Source organism: Melospiza melodia, chromosome Z, assembly GCF_035770615.1.
Source record: "Melospiza melodia melodia isolate bMelMel2 chromosome Z, bMelMel2.pri, whole genome shotgun sequence".
In the NCBI taxonomy this organism is placed as follows: Eukaryota; Metazoa; Chordata; class Aves; order Passeriformes; family Passerellidae; genus Melospiza; species Melospiza melodia.
The window spans coordinates 62,155,070-62,176,903 of NC_086226.1; the positions used below are offsets into that span (position 1 = coordinate 62,155,070).

The 21,834-nt window shown below is 37.3% G+C and overlaps 1 protein-coding gene across 5 annotated transcripts in view; it reads right to left on the bottom strand.

The window, feature by feature from the left end:
- Positions 1-398: 398 nt before the first annotated feature.
- The window catches only part of HOOK3 (hook microtubule tethering protein 3), an 85,358-nt gene continuing 63,922 nt past the window's right edge, over positions 399-21,834 (bottom strand). For 3 of the 5 annotated variants that reach the window (XM_063181291.1, XM_063181293.1, XM_063181294.1), the window contains 7 exons: positions 17,377-17,411; positions 16,501-16,583; positions 15,073-15,173; positions 12,924-13,028; positions 12,747-12,818; positions 11,157-11,293; positions 399-3,288 (listed from right to left, as the gene is read on the bottom strand). In XM_063181291.1, coding sequence (XP_063037361.1) covers positions 3,273-3,288; positions 11,157-11,293; positions 12,747-12,818; positions 12,924-13,028; positions 15,073-15,173; positions 16,501-16,583; positions 17,377-17,411 — 549 coding nt within the window. In that variant the 3' untranslated portion in view covers positions 399-3,272. Of the gene's footprint in view, positions 11,294-12,746; positions 12,819-12,923; positions 13,029-15,072; positions 15,174-16,500; positions 16,584-17,376; positions 17,412-18,051; positions 18,190-21,834 lie in introns of those variants that run through there. The other 2 variants (XM_063181292.1, XM_063181295.1) reach the window with 2 other exon arrangements.

Consider the following 21,834-nt stretch of genomic DNA (forward strand, 5'->3'; position numbering starts at 1 on the left):
ACCATGCTCATGGGCTCAGAATCTCTCACAGGCTGTTGCCTTCTCTTTCACAAAGATCAGGATTTGGTCTGAGACTGACCCAGGCCTCCTTCCCCAGATGCCAGAGCTGTTCATTAGTGCAGGATGGCAGGACAGTTGTTCCTGTCCACATTAGCAGTGTCTCTTTTCCCCACCTTTGGTGCTATCTGTTTTTACCAATCTTCCATTGGCAAGGGAAAATTTTCTTACTTCAGTGACCGAGCCTTGACCCTTGGAGAAGCAAAGCAGCAGCAGCACGCACCGCAGGCGGGGTGTGTCCCAGCAGCAGTGAGGAGGTTGTGCTTTCTGATGCACCCTCCTTTGCAGAGCCCCAGGAAACACAGTTCACAACCAAGTACCAAATAAAGGAGAGACAAACATTTACGTTTTATATAAGCGTTTATTTACAACTTGTTTAACAACTGTACACTCTTCTATCACCTTGGAAGCATTAGTGTATTTGACTGGGAAAAAATATTAAACTTTTTGATTCCAATTATCATTAGTGAGGTTTTTTTGTCTATATACAGGTATGTATATTAATATTGCTACCATAACAATCTGGTAGTTACACAATTTGTAGATGAACTGAAATGGGAAATTAATGTTTTGACACTCTAAGAATTCATTCTTTTACAGAAAATATATCACTGGCAACTTCACAAACAGTTATTACTTTGATAATTGATCAACATTTAATTCAGGACTGTCAAACAAGCTGCTACTAAGAAGGTATGAGAGTTTCTATGCAGCACAAATGAAGTTAGTATATCAGAGACATGCTGGAGATCTGCTCTGAGTTGAGAGCTCACAACCACTTCATGACAGAGATGCCAGGCTAATCTAGTTAAAGTAGCCAGCTCCTTGACTGGCTCCACCTGGCATCTCTCTGTTGCATTAGTAAACTCTAACAACTTTTGTCAAGCTAAACACACTTACATATAAATGTCATCAAGGCTCAAGAACAACTGATACTTAGTCTCTAATCTGCACAGACCACTTGGAGAAAGGAGGTACTGCTCGGCATCACTTTGGGACAGCTGTGGAGGCAGGTGCACAAAAAAAGCAATCCCCTCCTGCCCAGCACAGTGCCCTGATTTCAGGGATCCTGCACCCAGCCTGGCTTGGGGCAGGGTGTGGTCCCAGCCGAAGCAGCACTAGCAAATGAAAAACATACCATGCCTTTAACACCCAGCTAAAAGAAGTTTTACTAGTAACGCTTGCCCTGACACATAACAAGGGATCAATGGCTAGGACCTGGAAAGACACAAATCCTTCAGCTCTCTGCTGCACTCAGTCTGATGAAATGCTGCTGCCTCTGCTGCATCAGTACTTGACTCATTATCACTAAACCCCAGATGCTGGCTGCAGGCCACGTAAGACTTCACTGTCCCTGGCCCTGGTGGACCAGGAAAGACATATATCCCCATCTGAAGCCTTTACGGACAGCTGTCAGCCAGTGCACCTGGTAGCCACAGCACTGATACAGTATCCAGAAGGGAAAACACCACAGCTCTCACTGGGATCCTAGTTTTATCCTTCACTTTGCTGCCTGGCCTGCTTGGAGTCCATTCCTACCTGCCCATCCCACTGCCAGGCAGCACAGACCACCATGCTCTGGTGGGGCACACATCTGTCCTTTCTCCACGTCATTCTGCACAAGGCCACGGACACTGTGGGATCAGGATCCCTGAGGACTGAACACAAGCGCGTGTCTCTGTGCCCAAGGTGTGGCTCTGTCAAAGCCCACCGGAGGGGCCAGGGACGAGGCAGGCACTGTGTGTGTGACCAGAAGAGACTGCAGAGACAAGTGGACACAACGCTTCTTCAGCGCGCGCGTGCTCCCACCGCAAGCAGGGCTGGAGGTTCTCCTACTGCCCAAGTAAGTAAAACTATTCCTGGAGGCAGCACAGTTCGTATCAATATTTCTGCCAGGATTAAGATCCAGGTGAGCAAGAATGAGGTTTCTCTTTAACTGGATTTAAATCAAACCTCTTACGGGATGCAGCATTCAGACTTTTCAGTTTTTCCAGCAAATCCTATGGCTTGAAAGCCCCTTTCCCTGTTTGTTATGTACTAACTCCTATACAATAAACCTCTTAACTTACAACACTACAGCACTCCCTTGTCTTCTGAATCTTGCCAGTACTGGATGTCCAATACAAAACAAAGATACAGTAGTACAAATGTGCAGATATTTAGGAATATTAAATAAGCAGCTTTTTAAATTAATATAGGCAGTACAAAGCATTTTGAGTTACACTGTCTACATATGGCAAATCTTATATCTAAACTTCAAAATACAAAGAAACAGCCAAGCTAGTGCAATTGGAAATTAAATAGCTAAGACTGTGACAAGAGAAAGAAAAAAAGAAAGGAAAAAAACAGTACAGGTGAAAAATAAACGATCCAAATTATAAACTGGCAAGGACAGTCTGCATAATACTGAAAGTATAGATGACTTTCATACTTATCTCCATTCATGGTCTTTCCTCAGATTGTTTTAACAATTGTACACAGATTGGAAAAAAAAGTTTCCGAAAGAAACCAACAACACAGCTCAAATGTAGAGATAAAAATACAACAGCCACGAGCTACTGTGTATATACATATTAAGGAAGCAGGCAGTGCCTGTGAACAAAATACCACCCGGTAGTTTGCCTGGCTCGGAGATTATCAGATGAAACTTGCTTGGTTTTCTAAGGAAGTTGGGATCGCCAAGCAGCAATTCATTAGTCATTTCTCCTCGTAAAACACCTCCTTCGCTTTACTTTATTTGTTTAAAGATTCAAAGTGGATCCTTTAAGGGTGCGGGTGCTTTGAAATTTTAACAGTAACCAAAAGGCCTTTTTTAGGAACTCGTTAAGACTAGATTTTTATAGTTCAGTATATGAAAATGTTGCAGGAAGTCTGTGTGTTAATACTGTTAATCAGAATTAAATAAAGTGGACAGGCGGAAGTAAGATGGAGAGCTGACACTGCTCTGTCACTTTGCAGAACGCCTCCTGTTGAGTTGTGAATACAGGATTTCCTCTCTTCTAGCCTCATAGGAGACTTTTTGTGAAGAGAAAGAGTAAGTGGAAGTGGGAAATGGGAAAGCTCCCCAGGATGGTAAACTTCTCTGCAAGTAGATCCCCCTTTGAAATCAGATGGCCATGAGTCTTAAGTGTAGAACTGGTTAAGTTTTGGTTATGCAGTCTGGACAGAAAAGCAAGTCATGCACTGAACAGTCCCTGTTATAATAATGCTGCAGGTCATGCAACCACATCACTGCAAATAAAAGAATAAAGAAGAGAGTTAAAAAGCAGATAACATATTACTGTTGAAAAAAAAAAACCCAAAAGCCAAAAGAAACCAAAACAGAGAACAGAACAGGTCTTTTTCAAAGCAGTTTAGTAAGGCCACCTCTATTTAAGAGTTGTGCAAATTCACAGGGAAAATACCTTTGCCAAGCAACTGTTCAAATTAACAGGAAGGTTATAGGCCAATAATTGGAAAAGCAACAAAACAGCCTTGGTCAATATCTAAGTTTAGCTGTAATTAAACTTCACACATTTCTGAGTAAAATTCTTCAGGGCACCATTCTGGACTAATAAAGCTATGGGAAGTAAGTTTACACAGCAATGAGCAAGTCTCAGGAATTCCTGCTGTCTGTGAGTACAACTGTTAAAGCAAGATAAAGTGAAAGGTGCCCACCCAATTCTGCATGTGTTTACATGCTAAAAGACAATCAGTCACATCAACTGTCATGAGCTCTGAGCACCACTGAAGGCATTTAAATTTCATCAGAGCTCATCCTGTGCATGAGGTTCAGCATCACTGCCCCATTGCACTGGCAAGTTCTATCTCTGGCCTGCAAATACAGGTTTGAATTGCCAGAAAATGACACATGTTCTTGCTAAAGTAAGCTGAGTCAGAGTCACCAAGCAGTCAAGAGAGCATACCACAATACTGAGGAAGGGAATCTAAGTTTGGAAGAGAATCAGAGAGGTTGGCACAGTACTCCATCCTCACTGATGCAACCTTTTTCCTGTGTACATTCCAGTGTAACTGGAATGGGATGCTTTACTGACACAGCTGCTTCCCCAGGTAACAGATTTATCCTTACACAGCACTGGCACAGCACTAAACAGGCATTTTTGTTTTCATATTGCAAAAGAGCAAAGTGGCTTCACCAAACAGAAATTAGAGCCTGCTTCCCCACTTCCTTCTCCCCTGTATTGCAGTAGTCAAAAATTATTCTAAGAAAGCTTCTTGCGATGGGACAACCCAGGTTAAAGAGATAAAAAAGGGTATTTATGCTACAAGTCCTGTAGCTTGTGTATCCCTCTTTCTTCCCTTCTCATTCATCCACTCAGAATACTAACCATAACAGAAAAACAAATAGAAACACAGAGACGCATATCAAATGGAATAAAAAAAAAAATTAACACATTCAAAGATCTTGAGGGTGTGTATTTTGAGCAATCATTGTCTTCTAAGTTTGCTTGGCACTGCTTGGTGCAAAAAGTTACACAGTTCAAGATTAATATGAAGATCACTGTAGTTGTTCTATAAAAAATTAAAAATTCAATCTACATAAGCATGTACCTATTCTATTGTGTATAAATGAATACAATGTATTCCTTCAGTCAACCCTCTGGCTATTATTTAGCTCAAACTTACTATTTAGTAGCACTTCAAGTGTCCTCCAAGTGCATTTTGAGCATACACAGAAGTGACACTTCAGGCTTCTCTTTGAGTCAATAGTACTTTTGAGAGGTCTTGTAAACTCAGGACACTGTACTGACTTTCAAGGATGTAAAAATTCATCTGTAAGTGCCCTTTCCTGACTAGAAATTCTTACCATGTTCTAAAAATAGTTGTCTGCCAATTTCTCTATTCTAAAGCTACCTGTTGAGGTAGCAAGACATAGAAGAAAACAGCAATGCAAGATGTGAGGGTAAATTCACTGAGCATAACCTGTCACTGCATCTGCAGCATCTTAGAGAGTGACACAGAGAAGACAAGGCAGATTATAAATTTTAAAAATTGTGACCTTTAATGTAATGCTTATAATTATTCTGAGACTTTACTGATAATGCCAAACATAAGCTTTAAAATCGCTCTCAAAACCACTGATGCCTCCAGGAAATACTTTTACTCTCCAGCTTACTAACCTTTTGTGGCTGTGAACAATAACCTCTGCTTTATAATATTTTAAATTATATAGCTGATTTTACATTCAAATCCAAGTCAAAAGTCTGATGGTCTCATTACAACTATTTTATAACCCCATAAATACTACACTACTGGGGATTTTCTCTTAAAATTCCATCCACTTTCATGATCAGGTTAACAAAATGAGCATGCTAACCACTGGACTTTTATGTTAGCTCTTTTCTCTTCAAGTCATGTATAATCATTAGGGATTCAATTCCCATTTCCAGAATAAACTACTCTATACCTCTATACTGTAATCTATACCAAGTGGGAATACTTGCTTTTGTAGTTTCAGATTTGTGCCATGCTACAGTAGTTAGCAGTTCTTCAGTGCTGACAAATGTCTGCTTTTTTAACAATTAAAACAACCACTGTTCCTCTTTCTGAAATCACCTCATCGGATTGTGAAGCACCTCTCTAATGCAAAGCAATTAATAGTCAGCACCAGAAAGGAAAGGCTGCCCAACTGACCTGTATCTCCCTCTACTAGCAGTATTTTTCATGTTGTATGGATCAGTCTCTGAGACCCATAGCAGCAAGACAGCCACAAGAAATTTTTATCTGACAAATGGAATCTATTTTCAGTCCAGAAATGACACCATATGCAAAGGAGACAGAAAGATATGCAATTTTCCAAACAACTTTACATGCACAGCAAACAGCAACAGAGGAAACTCCTGATTTGCCACCAAAGCCAACTAATGCAGAAATATCCTTCAGGGTAGTCCTGCACAACCTTGGCAAGGCCCAAAGGTGAAGATGGAATCTAGATCACAGTGAAGCTGACAGCAATACCATCCTCCAGCAGATGAGGACTCCACTTACAGCAGTCAGCACTAGCTCCTACTGATCCACTGACTACCATCTGACACCAGGACAATTCGTCTGGGAAGCTGTCTTGACTACACTGTCAGGTGCTGTCTCAGTGCCCCACAGGATAGTATGATTTGTCAAGTTTCCTAGAGCCCTCCAGTCAACATTCGTTCACTGCCTAATTCAATGAGCTGACACATTTTAAAAATGAACTTTATATCCCAGTATCTTTATGAAACCAAAAAAAAAAAAAAATCAAAGAAAAACAGGATGAAACCAGCTAAGTCCTCAGTGTCTCCAAATGGTTCAATGGAGCTGGTAGCCGAGAATCTTTACAGGGTTTCACTGTACCAGACGCAGGAAGTCTGAGGTTGTGGTGACTGATAATGACAGCTTCTGCCTTATAGATGGGTAAAATCTCTAAGAGTTACTCAATTAAAACTAAAATTGAATTAAAAAGATAAAAATCTTTTTTCTAGCTGAAAAAGCTCAGGTTCTTCATCATTCATTTTGAAATGAAACCAAATGCAAGATGCTGAAAGAATGCTCTTCTCATTGTTGTACTGACTAGTTGCTTGCATCTGTTTCCTCCACTTTCAGACCAAAGAAATCACACCTTATTGTTAGTCACAGCCTGCAAGATCATTGACAAACTTCCGCTACTTTTCCGGACTTCCAGAGGGAAGGAGGACCACAGGACTAAGGAAATCCAATCAGACATGACAGGATATGTTCTTGATTCCTTAAGAGCGACAAACTGGAGGCATGGCTAGGATCCTACCTACAATATGACATTAGCTCCAAAAACCCTCACCACCTGGAAGTATAACCCGATAGATCCTTTTAGCTATTTATTTATGCAATGCTAGCTGAGAGAAATGCCTGCTAAATTTGGTTAGGAGATACTGAAGTTCATCAGTACAATCTTACTGCAAAACACAGAGTCCACATTCTACCTAAAACACATGTGCAAAACCCCATAAGAAGTCAGTATTGCATAGCTGACTGAGTGCAAAAATACCTCCCTCATCAATCCTTGCAAAAAGTCAATATGTTGGACAAGAATAAAAAATATCTCTATACAGTAAGTAAAACTGAAATACTGTTTTGCTTCATAAGAAAAAGGAAAGTTATCCACATTCAGGGTAGTCTCCCTCCAAATCACTAAGAAGAGGAAAATCAAGTCGTGACATTAAAATATCTTACAACTATCAAATCACAGAAAATGTCAACACATCGGGAAAATTAAACCCACTCAAAATCATTCAGGAAGCTGTTAAGTGTATAGTCTCATATATTAGGGAACACAGGAAAAGTAAAAGCTATTTGCACAAGTCGAAATACCAAGGACTTTAAAATTGCAAAAAACTTTTAAATTTTCTTGAAAGCTTACACATACCACTTACTGTTTGAGATCATAATAAAGCAGTACTAGGAATATTCACGGTTCATTCTTTCATACACATAAAAATGCCAGTGCTCCTCACAGAACAGAGAGCCACAAAAAACTTGTGGCTGTTAGCATTGCTGCTAACACGAATGACACTTGAACAGGACAAGGTTGCCATTTGATTATTTCCAAACAAAATAAAAGGCATCATGTAGCCATTATATATTTCCTTCATTTTGTATATGCAAAGTTGTATGTTCCATATGTGTGTTTACCTTTTTAGGGGGAGTTGAGTTTCTTTCTTTTTTTTTCTTTTACTTATGGATTTTTTTTCCCAGTAAGTTGCTAAGAAACTAACTACTGGGTACTTATGAATACTTATGGGATGGATACTTAACAAAGACAAAAGAAAGTGGCTGAAGTCGGGAGAGGAGAGTAGCCTCTGGCTGCACTTTTTTCTCGGGGAGACACCTTTGCACTGTGGATGGAACACACAACCTTTAAATTAAATTACTTCAGTTTTCACAGCACTTAGAAAATACATGTTATGATCCAAGTGGTTATGTTTCTATCAAGAAAAGAGGGAACTTGAATCTTTTTTTTCTCTAATGTCTGACTGGAAATGCTAAAAACTCAACTCTCCACAAAAGTACATGAACTGGACTGCACATCTGAACCCATCATCCTTTTAGGTGAGGAACTAAGCTTCAGCTCTAAACAGCGAAAATATTTATCCTAAAAAAAGCCATCAAGCAAGCAAAATAATGAAGCTGAACCCTTTGAATAAAGAAGGTGTTCTTGTGAAAGAGGTTTAATGATGTTCACCACCTGCATTCATCCACACACAGAGACTAAGAATGGATGTATGCAGCAAATTAAAGAAGTAAAGCACTGAAGAAAAATGGATTGAACTCCTCTTAACTACTAATAGAAGACATAACAAATGACTTGCTAGAACCAGACAGTAACGGAGTATATTTCTTAAAGACTGCAGTACCTTTTTAGGCTTTTATAGTCAGCACAAATTCTGGGAAATACCAGAATTTCTGCATGTTTGTAAATTCTCAAAGACAAAATGATTGTTCACTTGCCTAACAATTACTATGGGCAATAATAAAGCTCAGAAGCAATATGAGTTTTGTGTTGATCTCTGATGCTATATAATGATGCTATCTATTTTTGAAGAGAACTACAGAAAACACTTCAGTGTCTTATCTTCAAGGGAAAAGGAAAGACAGACTCACAAAGAGGAGAAAAGCCAACAACTACCAAGAAGCAAAAGAAGCTATGAGAGACTGGAAAGTAAAAGCCTAAGACAAGGCTTCTAACCAGCATCTGTTCATCTCCTAACCCTCAGTGGCATTAGCCTGTCCTCAAAACTTTGGAGGCAAAACAGTAAAACAAATATTAACATAATAATTATAAAAGCAATTACTTTTATTCTAGTGTGCTGATTGTGTTCAAGTTCCTTTAGATCTGCACCTAAATAATAGCAATAAGTAATTTTAAAATTAGATTACCAGACAAAATTGAGAGAAAAAACTTCCCATTAAGGTTCCATCCCTTTCTTTCACAAACAGCCCTTGGCAGTTTTGTAACAGAAAAATTAGCTAGATTAAAATGAAAAAATTAAAATGGAGCTTTAGGTATTCTTAGGTTCTTGTTCTGGAGGATATAAAATGCTGTAACCTCAAGCAGGAACATCAAATTCCCCTTGAGGACTGGTCTTGCTCCTGTTCACATACAGCTTGTAGTAAAGAGTTCTTCAAGTTATTAAAATTGACTGCACAACAAAATCAGTAAAAGCTATCGCACATCAACTGTAATCATCTAGATGAGTACAGAAAGCATTTTGTATAAAGAGCATTTTGTATCTCAGTAAGAGACAGCAGATTGAGCATATCACCTCACTGAACTACAGAAATTATCTGCAACTTCCTTTGCATTGTTATCTTTCTGCACACAAGAAACCTGCCAAGTCTCATCTCATTTTTGCAAGCCCATACCAGTTATATACTGCGTAAGTACAGAAAAGTTTTAGAAAACCATTTTTTCCTAAATGTGAGGAATAACATTTAAAACTATATGTAGAATTCAGCATCTGTTTTCTGGGTGGAGTGCATAGGGGGGTGTGTGTGTGGGTGTAACTGGAACTGAAAATATTTTTCAGACACATACTGAATGCATTTCTTAGCCCAGATTAAAACAGATGATGCACTTGAGGATAAACCAATAGTACCTAAAAATGTCATTCTTTTTATTACCTTTTAATCTAGGAGTGCTTGTTTTAATTATCCATTGCTCATTCTACCCAAGTTTGAATTAAAACAGACAATCAGATGATTGATAAATGCTAGTATCTTTTCTCTAAAGGGATTTATGCAAAAAGAAACATCTCCACTTAGAAGGGCGTTAAAATCAGGTGAAAAAATAAATTTAAAAATGGACTGCCCGTGCATTAGAGTCCAAACAGTCTCTAAATAAAAACCTAAATTAAAAACCAGTCTCTAAATTTAAAACTGAATTACAACAAGATGTATAAATAGGAAACTTCAGGCCAATGCTCATGTTCTCTGTGTCCATCAATTCTTTGACAAAAATGATAGGGAATGCATAGAATTGGTCAGGAAAAAAAGCACAACTTTGTAGGAACAGAACCTAATTAGAGGAGCCTCCATCCATTGATCAACATGAAGGTGTTACAACAATTAATCAGCTATGCACTAAAAAGGCAGTACAACAAATCACAGCCAGTTTCCAACAAAGTCAGCAATAAACTCACCTGAAGGCACTGGTACCATTAGTAAGGCAACTGATACAATTATACCCTGAATCAATATATTAAAAGCAAGTCTTTTAGTAGGGGATGACAACTGGAGTACTTTAACAATATTAACTGGGGCCTTGATCCATTACATATTGTTCATCCATAATCATAAAATTTTAAAACAAATGTCCTTTTTAAATGATGATGGAGTAGCAGATTAGCACATCCTAAATATTTCTCCACCTTTTTAGGATACGTATTTAAGCATTTGCTCGACAAAGAGTGGAATAAACCATTTGAAAATATTAATTTCTACCAGCAAAAGAGGTAATACCAGCTGATAAAGAAAAACCTGGAAAAAGATCATCCTGCTTCCCTAAACGCCAAAAATAAGAGCAAACTTTGCACTTAGGAGATGAAAAAAATCCCCAATCTTTCTTTTTTGCATTGGTAAATTTTTAGCATGAAATATATTTCACAATATTATAATCCAACTTTGCATTTCTGTAATGAGATTTCAGCATTTTTCTGAAGCAACAGAGTAGGAGATGAAATAAAAAGCAATTCCCTTTGAACAAAAACAGTCTCATAAAGCATAACAACCCTTACAGGCACAAAAGTACCAACTGTGATAAGAAATCTACATTGTCATATGGTCCACATGAGTTTTTTGTAAGAGACCAGGCTTCATACAAATAAGACTGTTATTATACAGCACTCCTCTAGATGTTTTCAAAATTTTGGCACATTCAGAAAATGCAGAGAGAAATAAACTCCAAAAAATATAAGCAAGGGGCATAACAGAGCAATGAGAAAGCATAATATAACCCTTTCCTGAATGGTAAATAATAGCAGTAACAAGGGAGAAAGAGAAAGGATGCTGGTTTATTTTCCTTGAATGTTGTCACTTGCAATAGAAGTGGCCTGGATCACAGGGCAGTTTTTCTAAGGGCAAGGCTTCTCTACCTTGCTGTTGCTGGCTGGACATGACCAGGGTAAGATCTCCTTGTGCTCGTGGCTTGCCTTTGTCTAGCCAGGAAGGACTGTCCTGAGCCTGTACTAGCCAGTCTGTCTTCTGCTGCTTTTTTATGCAGAGTCATCCCCTATGGACAAAGAGAATTTTACAGTGAATACCAATACAAAACATCTTTATTAATTTACATTTTGTTCATTACTTGTCTTCACACTGACTAAACTAGTTTGAATTCCATACACAAAGCATCTTATTTTCAAGGACAAAGGTAAGATATTCTTCTTAATACTCTGGGTGGAACTCTTCTTCTTCCCTGCTGTCATTCTCCAGGTTTAGAGTAACCACCTAAGAACACAATATATGCTTCTCATGGCAATTGGACAAATCTTTTCAAAAGGACTTTCCCCAATTCCTGGCTCCTTTCAGGACGTTGACCTAGAAAAGTACTTTTCTTCTGAAAAAAGTTTCAGTATTGTCATCATCTGTGGAAACACCAACTCCTGTGTCAGAAGCACATTTTGGGAGAGAGTATGTTCTCATCAGGCAAAAACGCAATGAGGAAATTGAGAAGCTGTGGTGGGTTGTGCAGCTGTGCATAAAAGCAGAGGCTAATGAAAGAATGATACAGACAAAGCTATCAGTGTCCATCTTCATGACAGATCACTGAACTGTGAGTCCTACCTCAGGCTTGTCTTCTACTTATCAGGGGGACTAATATTATAAAACTGGCCAAGGACAGTGGTCATTTGAAAGTACCTTCAATATGTAAACAATTCAAACACTCTGCTTGAGTTTAGACTTGCTATTCATGAAGACAAGAAGGATGTAGAACAGCAAGAAGAAAACTCTTCCAAAGGAATACAGAGAGGAGGAATTTGAATTCTATGATTGAGCAGAATAAAACCTTGAAGTTATAGATGTCTATATAGATGTTATCTATAGATGTCTAGAGCAGATGTCAAGTTACAGGTGAAGAGCAGTTTCAATGCAACCAACCAGTCTGCCAAAGGGAAGTCCTGAACACATCTGATGTGGGTGACAACTCTCCTGGCACACAGGCCCAGCAAAAGCTCTATGGTTGCACAGACTCCATCTTCTATCCAAACTTTTCTTTGAATAATTTAAGTGAGGGTTTTGCTGACGTCCTCACTCTTTACATAGGGCTAAATTTGCACTCAAGTTAAAGGGGTCATTTCTCTGAGCACTCCAACTGAATTGCAAGTAAGATGAATTGCTTTGATTGTGCCCCTTCATTAGAAACAACTGGAAGACTGGAAAGTGGTGAATCAAAGTAAATTTGAGGACTGTAATTTGCATAAGTGAAGGGCTGGGATTACAAAATAGTGATCTGAGCCATTTCTGATTTTAAAACCTGAAAATTATGAACTTCTTTTTTGCAGAAGATTATTATACGAACAGACTCTTACATAGAGATAACTTAAGATTACTAAAAATTGCTTCTGTGTATGTGTGCTGGAAAATGCTTATCAAACAAAAATACTGTTATAAACATGCCAGAAACAAATAATATTAATAGTTTCTTTTTTTTATATTTTCAATTAAAAGGTTTGTGAGATTCTTACCATGTTGTACCAGGCACTAACAATATATTTCTCCTCCATTTCTCTTTGACTTTTTGTTTTCTCATACTCTTTCTATAAAACAAAAAAATCCATATATTTAAAGCCAAAGTATAATAGACGTATTAGTCTCTAACTAAAAACAATGAGTTTTTACCACAAAACCACAACAATTACTACCTCCAGCGAATGAAGCATTCTGTCCCGCTCCTGCAACTGATTTTTCAGTGCCTGAATCTCTGGAGCAGCACCCTGGTTCTGTTTAGGATCTAATGTGCGGATGACCTGTTAAAGAAAACCGTTTGATTTTTATTAAATCCTGGAAAAGCAATCTTGTTAAGGAATTAAAGCCTTTTAAATCAGGGTTAAAAAAAAAAAAAGTAACTTAAAATATGTCTACCTCTCTCATCAACTGTGACATATTAGAGCATCTGAACCTTCTTTTACAGGACAGGGAAACAAAACTACTGACAACAAAATGTGATACCTAAATGGTTCAGTATCCCAGACTGATATTTGCAGTTCCTAACCCAGGCTACATTTCCTTGGGGCCATAGTGACACAAACAACTTCTATAAGGTTTCTCTTTTCATGCTATGATTTTCCTGCCTGTCAATTTCTCCTGCTTGAGGAAGGACTGCTTCTGTCCTTATGGATACTTGCCACGCTTCACCTACCTGGGGTACCAGGTGCTGTAACTTCTAGGTAGCTCTGTTAAGCCAAGCAGTCTGTGGTACATGCATAATTGTTATGCTACTAAAAAGATGAAGGGACACATACAGTTGTATGTGTCATCCAAGAGTGCTAGCAAACAGAGCTAAACCAAGAACAAATCCAGCAAATTGCCTGAATTATTAAGCCTTTAACAGAAAATGGCTTGAAACTCTTTAACAACCTCTGGCTATATAGAAACAGACTTCTTTTATCTTTCTACCTATTTCAGAGTTGTGTCCAGATGCTGAAATAAAAGAATGCTTTAAATTTAAGTGAGATCTTTTTACTGTATGGTAAACATATAAATCCTATGAGGAGTGGCTGAGGGAACTGGGGGTGTTTAGCCTGGAGAAAAGATAACTCTGGGAGCCCTTATCACTATCTGCTTGAAAGGAGGTTGTAGCCAGGTGGGAGCTGTGGCCTCTTCTCCCAAGCAACCAGTGACAGCATGAGACAACATGGCCACAAGCTGCAGCAGGGAAGGTTCAGGTTGAATTGTTAAACATGGGAATGGGTTGCCTAGGGAGGTAGTGTACACATCCTTGGAGGCATTCATGGAATTGGATGTGGCACCTAATGCCATGGTCTAGATAACAGAGTTATGATCAGTCAAAAGCTGACGTGATGATCTTGGAGATCTTTTCCAACCTAAATGATTCTGTTTCTATTCTATAAAAGCATTTTATTTTTCTAAGAAAATACTCATTAGACCTGGATATACCTTCCATAGTGGAAGACTATATTGATTCTACAAAAAAAAACCCCGTGCAACAAAACCCATCAATAACAACAAAAAGAAACAAAAAAACCCAGCCAACCCAAACACAAATAAAATGAAAGCTGATAAGATGATAACAAAAAGTTAACCTAAGTAATTAATGCGACTGTCCTATAAAACACCGTTTAGCAAAACTGTACACACAAATATACAAATCTTACTGAAAAGGGAAATGCTGTCTTTCAGTGGAATATACTCTAAGACAACAACAGCCAATATAAAATGTGAGGGCAGGGGGGACAGGAGAAATTTTTTTAGACTTCCTGAGACATTTCACAAGAAATCATTCAGGAAACTCCAAAGAAGTAAAGTAAGAAAGCAAAATTTTGGCAAATTAGGAACCTACTTACAGATTCCAATGTAATGGAATGCGTTTAAAGACACTGATATGCTTTTAAGATACTCAAAATAACAAAGTATAGTAAGAGAAGAAATGGGACTAGGAGTAAGACCACAGTATTGCCATTTCAAAGCTAGTAGTATACCCCTATCCCCAACACTTAAATTTTAGTCATCCTCTTGACAGAAGCATATAATAAGCAATAAAGGCAAAAGAGAATGCTGAACATCATCAGAGAAATCTAACAACTACTGAAGGCAATTCAGTCAAAAAGATGACTTTACTGCAAAAAAGCATCAATAAAAGAGTCTCAAAAATGGGGTAATCTTTTGCAGAATTTATCCATATTAAATACTAAAACAATAATATGACAATCAATGGAGCTTCCTTCTCTTTAACTTATTAGTGTGTATACAGATAACTACTTCATTTTTATTCCCACACAGTGGACACATAATACAGTCTCTGTTAGACAGGTGTGGAACATATCAACTTACACTCTTGGCCTTTTCCAAATATTTTTTGTATCGTTCTTCCATTTGTTTCATTTCCTCCTCCTTTTTCCGTAGAGCTTCTTGCAATTCCTCAATTTTAAGTGCTTTATGTCAGGAGATGCACACATTGGAAAATAACATCAGTTTATTATGCATATTTTTATATTTTACAACAGACACTTAAGACACAGCTAAAACATATTTTAGTTAAGAAAAGCTGACAAGAAATCTGATGTGGCAGGTATCACAGATTTAATTACTGTATAGCTCAAACACATTAAAAATATGTACTCCTATAAAACCTCATAAAATGGATTTTTTGGGATATAATCTTGCTTTCAAAAATTCTCCCAAATAAACAGAAATGGAATCATAAAGCTATCACATCACTGAACACACTTAGAAAACAGGTTTACTGATGACTTACAGCTACTATAATATCTTAGCATGTATTACAGGCAAATATGATTTTTTTTGTTTTATGGAAGTGGAATAATTCCTAAGAGGCACAACTCCTGCTGGAATCTACTAAACTGTAACATGGAAATACGAACTATAATTTTCTCCTCACATTTTCTTAAGCAGCAGTTGAGACCAGTAGGACAATTTAATTGCACAGATTTTTCCTGTGTTGGTTTAAGAATATATCAAGCCACTATTACTTCTACATCTTCTACACAACTTCTCAGATCTCAGAAAACAACATGATATTTTACTATTTTTTGCTCCATCTCACTATGAATAAAATAATTTTACCACAAACCAGAAAAGCTTCCCTTGGTTACAATCTCTTGCCTTATTCTAGAATAACTAGTCTTTTGAAAAATCCAGACTACCTCCCTCATTACTGTTCTGGAAAAAACATAGTAATAATGTGCTAAAAACCAACTAGATGCTGGGTTCTGAATACCCTCTGAGCAATATGATGCATATCTTACATTCTTTGACCAGTAACGGAAAATTTGCTCTAATTACAACACGTTTTTGAAAACACATTGAAGGAATATACATTGGAAGTAAAAGTGAGTCAGTGAAAACAGCAAGGATCTTCTAAATTAGAGTCTTATGAGACATGACAATTCTGGACAGCTGAGGTTCAATGGCAGTGAGCTGGTATTTCTACAGCCAATGCCACTGGGGTTTGGGACTAGATGATCCTTAGGCTTTGTTCTAACCTCTTTAAGGCTCATTCTAACCTCATTCTACAATTCTATGATTTCTTACTATAGTGTTTCTAAAATGTGATTCCCATGCATTTCATGTGTTAAAAGCATCTTTTTGGTCATCCTAGTTTCCAGAGAAATTTAACATGTCACTTCCATTAAAAAAGTACATTTTGCTTACCTGACACCTCCTTTAGGCATTATAATTAAAGATGTTGCACCTGAAATAATTTACAAAGAAAAGAAATGGACTGCACATGTAACTCACAACTGTTGTTGCATCTTGGTTCCAAATCTTCAATGATAGCTCGTTTCTTCTGTAGCTCGTTGTTAGCTTCGTGGAGCTTCTCTCTGTTACAAACCACAGAAGCACATATTGTTTCCCCAGCAGTATTACTGTGCTTGAAATGAGTGCTAAGCAGAACAGAAAATCCTCAGCGAGAGATTATTTCTATGGACATGATAGATTTTTTTTTTCTACAGAGCATGAGGACAAGTGACAATATCACTGTAGAAAAACTTGTTAGTTAGGATTAAAAACATTGTTCTGTATGGATAACTGCAACAGCAAACAATTTCTTTGTCAATAACTGTACTTAATATAGAACTTAGAGTTAATTGTACAATGAGAGCCTAAAATGAATACTCATAACTGTATTACATTGAGGAAAGAATGGCTAAACCCAAAAGCAACAGAAACTTCTTTTTGCAAGACAGTCAAAAAGCAAATATTCTTTTAGGGAAGTAAAAGATGCGCAAAAATAGCACAATAAAATGGCAGCACTTCCTAAAGTATTACTTCTATGACATAACGTATAATAAATAATAAACAAACTAATTTTGTTCATATTAACATGCTTCCCTCAGAAAAAAATTACTTTGTTCTCTTGAGCAAAGATTTGCACAATGTTAAGCAAAGCTTTCTACCCAACACAAGATGATGGTTCCCTCATTGCCCTTAATTTCACAATGGTTTTCTATGGAAAAATTAGAATCTGAACAGCAGATTCCCAAATATTCCTGTGTTATCTAACCTCTCTTATTGCATATTTTCCAGATCCATCACAAATGACTGCCTTCCTCACTATATAGAAAAACACATAATTTCAAACTCTAAACAAAATAGGGAAACAAAAATACTTACAGATGTTCTTCAAGTTTCTTTTTCAGAAGAACTGACTAAAACAGAAAGTTAAATGTTTTATTTTAATATACTGTGAAGCTTTAATGTATTTTTAAAATTATTTTAAAACATGCAATTTTGACATTCCCACCAAAATCCAACTTTTTTACTTCAGTTTTAAATCACAACTGTAAAGCATCTGTAGTACCTTTCTCTTCACAGCCGTGTGACTTTAGTAAAATTAGAACCCTTCAGAACTTTACAAGTATTTTCCCAGGAACTAGATCAATAAAAGTAAAATCCATAAATGACAGAATTTGAAGGCAGTTGTTATAATTTGTTCAGTACTTTGTATTGGAAAGTGCAGCAAAATTTGCATGGAAAGCTGTTCTACCGATATTGCATTGCAACTTGCATGAAGTCATGTAGCAAATTAGTTGAAATAAATTCCCATCCCCACAGAAACTAGAAGGAGTAGAGTATTCTAACTGCAGTGTAGCAAAAATGTCACCTTTTTTGTATTTCTTATCTTTATTGATTACAGACACATAAAAATCACCACACAACTTACAGTGTTCCACTTCCTGGTTAAATCACATTTAGATAAGCTCCTTGAATAAAAACTTTAGAACTAACTTTTAAACTTTAAACTCACTTCATACACAGTGAGTATTTTTCAAAAGGAAAAAAAAAACCAAACTCAATAAATGTTTATGAACTGAAAGTAGTGTTAAGTAAATAGAAAGCCATACTCACAATAGCCTTGAGCAGAAGCCCATGCCAAGAAACAGAGATGACATTAGTATAAAGCAAAACAGCAGCCAACAGAAGAAACTATTTAGAAAGTCATGAACAGAAAAAGTTAAAGCTATGCATTTTTCACGCATGTGCAATTTCTTCCTCTGTTCTCATGAGCAATTCTCATCTTGTAACATTTTCTAAAGCATGGCACTAAACCCAAAAATATAAAAAGAATAAAGAAGCACATTTACAAATCATTGTGTTTAAATCAGAATTTCAAAGGAAAGCAACTTCTATTTAGAAAAGTAATTTTAAAACAAAAATCATATAACTAAGAAAACCAAAGAAAATAGCCAGTCTGTTGGGCTACTAGAATTAAGAGATGGCAGGCGTTTTTGTGATGTGATGCTGAATTGTGTTATTGCCACACTGATTGAATACAAAGCAAATGTAGAATATTTAAATCTGCAACTGCCTTTTTAATTTGTGTTTATACACTATTAATCACATGGAAGGGTTAGGACATGACTGATGGTCCACAACACCATCAAAATACAAGATAAAGTAATCAGCAAAATTACTTCATTGTTTTTTCTCCAATGTTCTTTCTACAAAGATTTAGTCACCTTGCTAACAGAAAAAATTACTGTGTGCACTCAAAAAGCTTTTTACTTTGGTTATACTTCAAAATATTGTCTTTGATCACATTCCTGGGGCACGTTTTTACATTATTACAAGAGATTTTCTTATTGCATGACAAGAAAGGTGGGGAGCCATAAGAACAAGTCAACACAGCTCTACTGATTTCACAGTCAGAAATCTGCAGCAGCTAAGGATCTGCAGGTTTTGACCACTGACTTTTTTCTTTTTTGCAGTACTCTGAACAGCTGCAGCAACACTACCCTTTATGTAACCAAAAATATTTGTATGCATCTTTATCAGTCACAAATCATTTGAACTGGCCCTATCACTTGTACCTGATCATTTAGGGGACTACTGGCTGCCTGGGAAGGGGAAAAACCTGGAAGCAGTGCCCATTTCCCTAAGATAACAAAATCGAACTCAACTTTTTTTTTGCATCCTTTTATTGCACTTGGGTTTATCTTGAAACAGACACAACTAGTACTCAACACTGATTCCCCTGGTGTATTATTTACCTAGTATCTGCACTGCTGAGGGGGTAACCTCTCTCCCAGCTACACAGATCATGTTTTCATACACAAGAAACTAATTGTGATAAACAGCCCAAATAATTAAAATAAGTAGAAATGAGTTTACCCACATTAACTGACCCAAGACACATGATTAAGAAAGAGACTAAAACACTCAATGTGCCATTCTAGGTACCCAAAGACCCTGTATATACTTGGCAGATAAAGTCAGACAGATGACTCTAAAAATGGGCAAAGACTACTTCTGGGATTTTTGCAGTATCAAAAGTAAGCTTTAAAGACTGATAAAAATCTAAAAGAGTAATTGCTATAATTTTCGCTCTCTCATAGGAAGACAAGTCTCCTGAACACTACAGAAAGAAAAGTCTTTTTGCTTGAAGTTCCTTTAATGCTTAAACAAACCAAAGGAACATGTCTGTCCTTTGTCAGGGCAAAATTTGGTTTACTTTTAGATGTTAAAGTTAGGGGCAGATGGTTAGGTTCCGGCCTGAGGTTAAGCTAACTTAGCAGGGTGTGGGTCATCATGTCAGAGGACTACTGGATGAGATCAGCAACACTATGAGGCGCTGTAAGTCACAAAACAACACCCTGATGGATGGTCAGATTTTCAAGAATGCTGAGAGTAATGATAGAATGGTTTGGGTTAGAATGGACTTTTAAGGGTCACACAGTCCAACCCCTTCAACAAGCAGGGACTCCCTCAACTAGATCAGGTTGCTCAATGCCCTGTCCAACCTCACCTTGAATATTCCATGGATGGGTCATCCACAGCTTCCCTGGGTAACTTGTTCCAGTGTCTCACCAAATGAAAAAGCGACTGAACCTCATGGCTAACTGAAGAGGCAACAGAATTCTGGGGACCTTTTAGGGAGGTGTTTATCAGTAACAGCATGTAAGGCCAAGAGTGCATATGTTACATTATAAAAAATATTAGGTGTGGGATGGATTTAACAAGTGGTTCAGAAATAACTAAAGGAAGGGTGTATATATAGGAAGGGATTAGGGCAGAGAACAGGAGAATGAGGATGATAAAAGACAGTGATAAGACATGCAAATTATGTAGTCAAAGCTGTTCAGATAACTGTTGAGTAGCCCCACATGACTACTGCATTCTGGGGGACAATAAATCAAACCTATTCTGAGCACACCAGACACATCTGAGTTGATTCTGTAGTCTGAAAGATGGTGGTAAGGAGGCCTTTGCCTAGCTGGCAGGGTAACACTCCAAATGGACTAATCATGCATCCCAACAGAATGTGCCAGTGCCCATTACAGGCTCAATGGCACACAGCTGTTTTCCACTGCACTTCAGTACAAAATCAAAGCTGTTTGCCTTTGTGGACCTTGGCACAGAGCATGTAACACTACAAGGACACTTGCCTGGGTTACGACACTACCTCTACCCCTTTTTGGGCATGTCTAAAAATAACTTCAGCTTTAAAACAAAACAAAACTTTAAAAAACCAAACTAAACCAACAAACAAACAAAAAAACCCAACAAACTGAGCTCTCACCATACATTTCAGGACTGAATTAAAATGAATTTTAAGGATTGAGCACATTTCCAGTATAAGTACATAAAAATATGAACCTCAGTGTAATTTTGCATAAAAATAGCAAAAAACAGAGGAAAAGAGCTGAAAATGATGTACTGGTAAACTGTATGCTATGTCTCTCCTACTGCTTTTTCTTATGTTTCTGAAGAATCACTCTTTTTGTATGCCTATCCTCCAGATAACTCAGGTAGTCGCAGCCCAAATTCAACCCACTTGAGCAGCTGGGTTTAACTTCTGATGTTTGCTCTGCTTTACAAGGGAGATTGCATGAGGAGACCACAATGGTTCTTGCATCTTCAATATTTCCCTGAGTCTACACTCACTCTTTTACTTCCTTAAGAGTAAATTAAATTCTACAGATTGAACTCAGCAAAACATGCTATGGGATCACCATGCTATGGTCAGACCAACACAGAAGCCATGATTGCAGACACACCCTAAATTACTGACCCAACCGGAGCCTCTAAACGGACAAAATTGAAATTGCTGTAAATAAAGCTGACTACAACTTGACAGAGATCATTTACAATACTCAGTATCTGAGAATAATTCTTTCATAGTTGTGTTCACCCTGAAAAGATTTTGGCCAATAATCAAGACAACAAAGAACATCTCAGAATAGACCTATTTTAATGTGCATTCTAAAACACATTGTAAGTTACTCAGGAAAATAATCTTGATGAAAATCAACTAGGTGTTTAACATTCATATAGTTTATTCTGAAAATTTAAAGGGTAAACTAAATTTAACATACTCTTAAATTTAAATTTACATAAGCATCTAATAAAAAAAAACTTTCACTATTTTATATAAATTAGTTAAAACAAACCCACAAAAAGAGAAAGTAGCACATTACAGTTTGTTGCCAGTTAGCAACATGATACACTGAGATTGTGAGCATACACTATGCAAGTACAGTCCAAAAAATCGCTGCTTTCAATAAAGTTATAGAGCTTCTTTTTTGAAATACAGGAGATAAACCATTTTTTAGTGGAAGACTGAAAGTTGTT